At 45.9% G+C, this 9591-nt stretch overlaps 1 protein-coding gene across 1 annotated transcript in view; it reads left to right on the top strand.

Moving 5' to 3' along the window:
- Positions 1–1818: 1818 nt before the first annotated feature.
- Positions 1819–9591, top strand: part of Galnt11 (polypeptide N-acetylgalactosaminyltransferase 11) — a 17899-nt gene continuing 10126 nt past the window's right edge. Inside the window, exons 1-4 of the mRNA XM_013027233.1 lie at positions 1819–1994; positions 3509–3844; positions 6872–6995; positions 8390–8556. Of these exons, the coding sequence (XP_012882687.1) occupies positions 3547–3844; positions 6872–6995; positions 8390–8556 (589 nt within the window). The 5' untranslated portion in view covers positions 1819–1994; positions 3509–3546. The remainder of the gene's footprint in view (positions 1995–3508; positions 3845–6871; positions 6996–8389; positions 8557–9591) is intronic.

The following is a 9591-nucleotide window of genomic DNA, read 5'->3' as shown; positions in this document are numbered from 1 at the left end:
CCACTTCGGGTTTTCTGGTGGTTTATTGGAGATAAGAGTTTCACGGACTTTCTTGCCTGGGCTGGCTTTTAACCTCATTCCTCAGATCTCAGCCTCCTGAGTAGCTAGGATGACAGGCGTGAGCCACTGGCGCTCAGCTGACTGGTACTTTTGTAGATACATTTTCTGGAGTCTGGAACTACATGGTAGCACCAGGACAGATTCCACCTTCTAAAGGTGCTACATGTGATGCCAGTTTTAAATATTTTTTCTACAGCAATATACTTTTTTTTTCAAATTTTTTATTGTGATTAAGTGGTTACATAATTTCCCAAATTTCACAGTACCACAGTACTGTGGGATAGTGATGCTTAGTTAAAGTCACAAACACATTTTAACTTTCCTGGAGCAAATTGTCTATCACGATCTATAACATTTATGGGTTCTTTGAGCTTTGCGATACAGTTATTTCTTCCACATCGGGTGATATGTACATTTCTTTTGTTTTGCATAGCATCAGCTGTTCCCTCTTTCCCACTTGTTCCCTCCCTCCCATCGCTGCCATTGAGTTGCTTAGTTCATTTTGGTCAATGTCCAGTGCAGTTGATGGGTCCCGCTGCTGTATGTTTTTCCCTGATTCCCTCTAGTTCTGTGTCGTCTTCCTGGTTCCCCTCTGGTGTGCACATATATACCATACACGTGATCAGCAGCATGGGGTTATTTAGTAGTGATTCGACCAGATGAGTGGAAGTCCTTTGTTTCTTAAGACCTGCTAATTTTGTCGTATCACCTAACATTTTGGATTTAACATCCACTTACCAAGGAGACCATGTACCATTTGTCTCTTTGCTCTTGGCTTACCTCACTCAACATGATTTCTTCTAGCTCCATACATTTCCCTGCAAATGCCATTATTTTGTCATTTCTAATGGCTGCATAATATTCCATTGTGTATAGATGCCACGATTTTTGGATCCATTCATCTGTGGTGGAACATCTGGGTTGTTTCCATATCCTGGCTAGCAATATACTTTTTATTTTTATTTTATTGGTCACTCGTGGGGCCTGAACTCTGGGTCCCTCAGCTCTTCAGCTCAAGGCTAGTACTCTACCACTTTTGGCTTTTTCTGCTTATGTGGTGCTGAGGAATCGAACCCAGGGCCTCATGCATGCAAGGCAAGCGCTCTACCACTGAGCTGCTACCTTCCCATCCCAACAGTGTGCTTGTAAAGTGCACACAAATACACGTTTACTGCTAACACAGTACTATGCTGAGTACTCACTGGGGGCTGAGCAGGTGGACGTGACCCTTGCCTCGCAGGGTTTTCTTCCACTGGGGCTCGCCACAACCACACCGTAGACATGTCTGTGGCCATGCCTCCAGTTCCCCATTCCTTACCTGTGCTCCTCTACACTCTCAGTGCTGGGCAGCTGGTTTCCTAACCGCTCTGTGCTCACAACTCCAGCAGTTAACCCGACATACCAGGACGGCATCCCTCATCCTCCTGTCTCTCGCAGCCTGCTGAAGCCTGTGGTCTGTGATTAGCGTCGTTATATTGCATAACCGATGTCTCATCTCTGTTCTGTACCCCACCGGCAAGGCCTCAGTGCTCAGATGCTGAGCAGCTAACCAGGACTGAAGAAAAACATTAAAAGACTGACTTTGCACTTCAGGTTCATGTGTCCAACCGGTTACCCTTTCGTTCATTAACTTTGAAAATACATTAATTACCTTGATATTTGCCTGCCAAAGTTTGGATTTTATTAACTATTCAAGCTTATGATTGAAAAAATTTGCTTACTTGCTATTTGACATTAACCTTACGTGTTTGCTGTGACCTTACTTTTAAAGGCTTTTATCCTTGGATATTAAAACCAGGGTTAATTGCCACAGAAGATACAATAAGTAATACTGAGACACTTCTCCTGGGGTGTGGGGTTTGTCTGTGGATCAGATTGGAATTCCAGCTTTCCATCAGCTTGTAGTAAAGCGTCTTGTAGCTCTTGGCTGGAAGGTAAGCTGTTTACTGTCTTCTGGCTCACAGTATAATCATAATTTTTAAAGTGAGGATTACGGAAAACTTGTTTTGTCTTGGTGTATGGAGATGATAACGTTACCAGATGACTCTGTACTATAGTGTCTCTGCAGACTTCTTCCATCAGGCTCTCTGTGCTGAGGCTGTTCAGCGGGACTGTTTTGTATGTGCATAGGCCCTCCAGAGAGTTATGTCAGCCTTCATGAGAGTGGAGAGCAGGAAGCGTAGAAAAAGTGCTATTTGCTGCTAGATATTAAGCTTTTTGCATTGTTGTACAGAGTATCATGGGGAGAGGAAAACAACTGAACTCTACTAGAAAATAACTGTTAGGTCTATGGTAGGTGCAGCGGATAAGTGTTACCTGTAGTTAGAAAGTACAGCTGTGCTTCCCAAATTGCTTACTTTAGTGACAGCCAATATCCTTACATGAAAGGAGATCCTGTGGGCTGGGAGTGTAGTTCAGTGGTAGAGGCCCTGGGTTTTATCTCCAGCATGGCAAAAACAAAAAATGCCAAACCAAAAGAAAAAGATTCCTATAATAATAATTACTATTTTTTGCCAGTCCTGGGGCTTGAACTCAGGGCCTGGGCGCTGTCCCTGAGCGGCTTTTGCTCAAGGCTAGTGGTCTACCACTTGAGCCACCGTGCCACTCCTGGTTTTTTCTGTGTATGTGGCACTGAGGAGCACTCTACTACTGAGCCACCTTCCCAGCCTCCTATAATTTTTATAGTTCAAGATACCTTAAATATTCTGTCATATTATCTGTAGCACTTATATTCTTTTTTCTTTTTGGGTTCTGTCGTGGGCCTGAACTCTGGGCCTGGGTGCTGTCCCTCAGCTCTTCAGCTCAAGGCTAGCGCTCTACCACTTGAGCCACAGCGCCACTTCCGGCTTTTTTCTTTTTGCTTATGTGGTGCTGAGGAGTCGAACCCAGGGCCTCAGGCTTGCAAGGCAAGCGCTCTACCACTGAGCCACCTAATTTTTTTCAAGTTCTAACTTTTCTTAAGAAAACATAAGTGCTGGGGCAGGGAAGGTGGCTCAGTGGTAGAGCGCTTACCTTGCATGCATGAGGCCCTGGGTTGGATTCCTCAGCACCACATAAGCAGAAAAACCCGGAAGTGGCACTGTGGCTCAAGTGGTAGAATGCTAACCTTGAACTGAAGATCTCAGGGATGGCGCCCAGGCCCAGAGTTCAGGCCCCACGACCGACCAAAAAAAAAAAAAAAGCAAACGGAAAGCAGTCCAGAGCAAAGGTTAAGAAGTACCCATTAACCTGGACACGTGAGCCGCCAGCCGTGGGCTGCCACTGCCACCGGCTCAGTGAGTGTGAACAAACGCCTTTCAGGACGTCCATGCTGTTCAGCTACGTGTCTCATTCTAGCAGAATCTCTGTACAGGGTCCTGCCTGGCAGTTTGGAAAACTGGGAGTGAATATTTGATGGATGATGTAAAAGTGTACTGAAGTGTCTAACTTATCTACCTTTCTTCCCTAGGAAACTGAAAATGTCCTTGTCGCAATGCTAGGTCTATAATGGGAAGTGTCACAGTTCGGTATTTCTGTTACGGGTGCCTTTTTACATCTGCAACCTGGACAGTTTTGCTTTTTATTTATTTCAATGTCAGTGAAGTGACTCAGCCCCTTAAGAATGTGCCCCTCAAGGGGCCTGAGCCCCACGGGCCAGTTCCCAGAAAGTTCTATCCCCGCTTTACTCGAGGCCCGAGTCGAGTGTTAGAATCACAATTCAAAGCAAACAGAGTGGATGATGCTGTAGATAACAATAACAGTGAAGATTCGGAAAAAGACCACCTGAAGTTCTCTTCTGAATTGGGTAAGTTCTATTTGATTTTCACCAACAGCTACACTGAACTATTTAGGCATTGAAAGTTGATTCCTTAAAAAATGATGAACCAGTTCTTTAATTTTTGTGAAGTAGCTGAGGGTCTGTGAGTTTTAAGGATTTGGTTATGAGAGTTATATATTTTTTTTACCTATGACTTCAGTATTTGATGAGTAACTAAAAGAAACTAACAGGGGCTAGAGAAGAAAAAAAATGAAAAAGGGCTGAAAGAAAATGAAACCTATAAGAGATTCTTTTAATTGCTCGGATTATTTAATAAGGGAAAAAATGGTTCACGGTAACTTTATTTTGCAGGCTTAATTAAAACAACAAAAAGCATTAGGCTTAACAATCAACTTGGGGAAAAAATAAAAAAAAATGAAAATAAACTTGGATTTCTCATACTCATACTCTCATAGGATTTTCACCTAGGAGAGATAAGATCCTGAAATCTTAGTATAAAATAAAAGCTTCCTTCCCTGTTATATCTGTTTAATTTTGAAACAAGGATAGCCTTTGAACACTGCAACTTCATGCTCCACGTTTTGGCAAATTTTCTTCAAGTGGTACGTAAGCCAGTTAATCTGGTAATTTTCAAAACTTACTAAAAATGTAACTGTAACTCCTCTGTATATCAACTTTATAAAAAAAAAACCCAACTTAATAGAAAGCAGTTTGAGCTGGATGCCGGTGGCTCACATCTGTAATCCTAGCTACTTAAGAGGCTGAGATCTGAGGGTTGTGGTTCAAAGCCAACCCAGGCAGGAAACTCCATGAGACTCTGTATCTCCAATAAACTAATCAGGAAAAGCTCTGTGGCTTACGTGGTAGAGCTCTAGCCTTGAGAAAAAGAAGTTCAGCAATAGCACCCAGGCCCTGAGTTCAAGCCCCAAGACCAGCACCAAAAAAAAAAAAGCACTTGATTGTAGAAACATTACATTACATATTAGGTAATCTCAGTCTAAAGGATTGTACATAGTCTTGAGAGATTGAAAAAGCCATAAAACATAAAGGAACTGTTACCCCCATGTTTGATGATCTAGGACTTAATGATTCTCTAATACAGGAAGTGGCAGAAGTGATGCTAATTGCACTTGGACTTTGGTATACTTTCTAGTCTTTAAAGAACCACTTCACAGCTTTACAGTATTAATGGAGAATTCTTGTTTTCCATGTGTATTTTGGTTTCATTTCTATAAAGAAAAATAATATTGGATCCACCATTTTGAGTGAACTTTGTATTTGTCTTTGAAAGTAGGGGAATAAATTGCACATATTCAAACTGACAAACTGAGATTTCTTAAGTGAAATATTTAATAGAAAACCTGAAGAATCTACACAATTATTATTAGAGCAAAATGAATTCTGCAGCTGCAAAAACAGTTGTATTTCTGTATGCTAGCTCCAGAAACAAGCCTAAGAGAGGACTCTAGTTACAGTAGCGTCAGCAAGTACAGAATTCTCAGGCCAAGCGAGAGTGAGACACTGAAGAGTACAAAGCAGTGCTGGAGGACACTGATGGACGCCACGGCAAGTGGAAGCCCTCCGAGGCTGGCCAGAGACTTACTCAATGCTGTCGGATGTCAGTGCTGCCCAGAGCCGCTCAGTTCCTGCCAGGAAAGAGGGGAACATTTATCCTAAAATTAATATGGAGGTGCAAGTCGTGCTGATTGCACAGTGGTGCAGACGCGTGGTGCTCTTGGAACAGAGCTGGAGGACTCATACTTAACAATTCCAAATCTTTTGCACAGCTATAGCAATGAAAGCCGTTTTTATTATCCTGAGGACAGGCATACAGAGCAGTGGAACAGAACTAAAAGTCTAAAATAAGTTTGATGGCATTTGTGCTCAGTTATTTTTCCAGAAGGATCCTTAAGAACATTTAAGGAGGAAAAGGTAGCTAGAAAAATAGTTGTGGGGCTTAGCATAGTGGCTCAGTCCTATAACTTTCTATCCTGTCCAGCTTACGTTCCAGACAGAAGGTGGGGGATGAAGAGTGTATCTGCATGCAAACGTCAGGTGTACGGCCTGATAAACTCGGTTGCTGCATCCTGGGTCATGCACTAAAATCTTGCTAAAACACTCCAGTGTCAAAGGTGGGGTTGTCCTGCCAGAACCCAGAGTTCAGTGTGCCCCAGTTTCTTTGGCCGGGAACTCTTAGTCTGTTAACATCTCTTGGGATTAGTTTTTCTCGAAGGCTTTGGAAATGCTTCAGGAAGCGGTCTGTGAGGAGGGGTGGAAGTGTGATACGGGGATTGTGTCTTGCAAGGATGCAGTCTCTCACGGAGTGGGAGAACAAGCGAGAGCAGTTGTGTTCAGCCTCAGGATCCTGAGGAGATGTGTGCAGGAACTCAAGTCCTGTTGCACAAGGCTGAAAGCAAAGACTGCAGAAGTCCTTTATATGGAAAGGTTTATCGGGGGTTCATAGAAAAACTTGCTAAGATTGAGGCCTGTTGAGGCTTATTGGGATTTAATAATCCATAGCTTTTATGGAAAATTATCAGGTTGTTTTTTTTTGGGTCCGGTTGTGGGGCCTGAACTCTGGGCCTGGGGGCTGTCCCTCAGCTCTTCAGCTCAAGGCTAGTGCTCTACCATTTGAGCCACAGCGCCACTTCTGGCTCTTTTCTTTTTGCTTATGTGGTGCTGAGGAATCGAACCCAGGGCCTCAGGCATGCAAGGCAAGCACTCTACCACTGAGCCAGCTTCCCAGCTCCATTATCAGATTTTTTTCCTGGGTAACATGTGAGTTTTTCTCCTCAATACAACAAATAATGTTAGGATTTATGGTTTGTGAGCAGCTGGTGTTTATGGTTAAGGCACCCTGCTTTGCGCTACCTCGATAGGAACTTGAGCTCAACCTCGGGTTACTTGAAACCAGAGACGACCTAGATTTGAGAAAGAAGGCTCTGATGTGATTATTCCAGGGTGAGCTCAGCACGGGTAGGAGATGATAATGAGCAGCAGAACGAAGCAGTCTGTCCCCATTCATTGCTCTAACTGAATGTCATTGTTTTGCAGGAATGATTTTTAATCAACGTGATCAGGAGTTGAGAGACTTGGGCTATCAGAAACATGCCTTTAATATGCTTATTAGTAACCGCTTGGGCTACCACAGAGACGTGCCAGATACCAGGAACGCAGCGTATGTTCTTTATTGCTTTCTGCTCATACTTTTCAGTAACAGTGTGTTTAATACCACTTTAAGAAATCAAGAGGATGGTGTTGGTATTCAGTTGGCGTTTATCACGCCAGAGAACTTCAGGTAGATGTAGTGTTATCTGTGAAGCTGTGTGGCTTGAGGTTGCACTCACACAGTCCTAGGATGTACCAGGTCTCTTGAAATTGGAGGTCACGTGAGAAAGCGAGGAGAGGGTGAGTTAAGCAGCCCGGGCCTTTGTTTTCTGTAATTATTGGATTCATGGCAAAAAGGAATCAAGTTAAACTTGAACAATAATATTCTACTCATCTGTTTTTGTGTCTTTGGAAGGCTTTTTATTCATATAGTCAGTCTTTTTACAAACAAACTTGTTGGGCACTTTCTACTTGCTGTATGGTCCTAGGCCCTGGAAGCAAGCAGTGGAAGACTTAGTCCCGGAGTCAGTCGGAGGAGGCAGATGAAGAGACCCGACAGGTCCAGTAGCGCATGAACAGGGCTTGCATGGGAATGGGCAGAATAGGCCCAGACCCAGACAGTTCTGGTTTTGCAGAGAAGAGATTTCCCATGAATAGGCACAGTGCTCAGAGCACTGGAGGCTTTTTTTGGGGGGAGGGGGAGGTGCAGGAGGCGCAGGGGCTGCCCCAGGCTTCCTTGCTGGGCTGGGCAGCCGCAGGGGCTGGGAGGGACCTGGACCTCCTTAGGAAGCAGCTGTGATGCTGTGGGAAAGGATTCAGGGCTTTGGAGTTGGCTTCTTCAGTAGTTTCTGTTGTTGCTTGAAGCCAAGTAGCTGATCAACTAGTTAGTGGCGTGACGTGAAAGCTCTTCGATGATCTTGAGAGATCATAGCTTACTTCAATGTGTATATTATTGGGCAAAAAAATTTCAAGTGCAGAGTTTAACAGCTGTGTTCTGAAATGGCTTGAGGCGGGCCAGACAGGCGCTGGTGCGTGCGTGCTGCCCTAAGCCCTTGCAGCACAGTGAAACCCCAGAAAAGTGCGTTTACAAGTGTTCATCTCAGGCTGGGTGCAGTGCTCACACCTGTAATCCCAGCTACTTGGGAGGTAGCAGTTGGTGAGATTGTGGTTTGAAGCCAGTCCAGGCAGAAAGTTAGCAAGGCCCCTTCTCTGTCCGTCGGCATGGTGTGATGATTTGTAGCTGCAGGTGCAGCCGTGAGGGAAAAATGAGGAAGGCATGGAGGGCCAGAGGCTTGACTCGGGGGTGACAGTGCCCCGAGCGTACCTACCGGCAAGCAGTCTTAAGGAGTTATCTGCTGGCTGCTTCAGTCCTGGGCTCTCAGCTTCTGAGTACCTAGGATGACGGACGTGCGCCAGCTCCGGGCAGTCTTCAAGGTGCCGGTCCTCCCGTCTTTCTTCTTGCAGGTGTAAGGGGAGGGCCTACCCAGGCCGCCTGCCCACGGCCAGCGTGGTCATCTGTTTCTACAACGAAGCCTTTTCGGCCTTGCTCCGCACAGTGCACAGCGTGCTGGCTCGCACGCCCGCCCGCCTGCTCCACGAGGTGATCCTGGTGGACGATGCCAGCGACTTCGGTGAGTGCGACGGAAGCGTTCCCACCAGGGGCCTTGGCTTTGGCCGGTTTGTTAGCTGCCCCGACATCTGGCCTCTGAGATTTTTCTTGACTTTAAAAAAAGATCAAGTTGCCTGTATTCATCAGTGGACGCGCTAGGTTGGAACGCCTTTGTACAACTACTTGATGATAACAAAAATAAGAAACTTAGTAAGAGGAAAAACATTGAAGTAATGTAGCTTTGTAGGATGTCATGGTGAGGGCTGTGTGCCCCGAGGTCACCTTTAGTAAGTGCAGTAGTGTCTGTCGGAGCGGTCGTTTGATTCCTGGGTACATCCCTCTAGTCACCTCTGCACACTTGCTGGTGCACACTGGCCAGTGCGTGCACTCTCCATCTCCACCCCGCCCTCATGCTGCTCACAGCCTTCCCCAGCCCCTGGCAACCACTTGGCCGGCCTGGTGCCATGGCCTACACTACCTGCTCAGGCTGTCCCCTCTACTCCCCTCCCCCCTCCCCCCCACCATCCCTGGATCCAGGCTGGCTCTGATGGTGCTGGTGATCACGGAGGCCAGCATCTCTGGTGCTCGCTACTTACTTCACACACCTTTCTTCAGTTGAGTGGCCACACACACACACACACACACACACACACACACACACACACCACAGAGTGAAAGACCCACTACTCATCCCACCTGAGGTGAACTTGATCAGCAGGGGAGGAAATAGAAGGCATTAGTGATGTGCTCAAGATCCGCAGCTGTGCGGTGCTGTGCTGCAGTGGCTCACGTCTTCATCCTGGCGACTCAGGAGGCTGAGATCTGAGGACCACAGTTCAAAGTCTGTGAGATTCATAGTCCAATAAACTACCAAAAAGAAATAAAAGCTCGAAGTGGAGCTTGGCCCAAGTGGTAGCGTACAAAGGAGGCTCAGTGCTGATGCGCAGGCCTGCTGTGTGTGCATTCCCAGGCCCGAGTGCAGGCCTGCTGTGTGTGCATTCCCAGGCCCAAGTACAGGCCTGCTGTGTGCATTCCCAGGCCCGAGTGCAGGCCTGCT

Source organism: Dipodomys ordii, unplaced genomic scaffold (assembly GCF_000151885.1).
Source record: "Dipodomys ordii isolate 6190 unplaced genomic scaffold, Dord_2.0 Scaffold101, whole genome shotgun sequence".
Classification (NCBI taxonomy): Eukaryota; Metazoa; Chordata; class Mammalia; order Rodentia; family Heteromyidae; genus Dipodomys; species Dipodomys ordii.
This window is presented reverse-complemented; position numbering and strand designations above follow the sequence as displayed.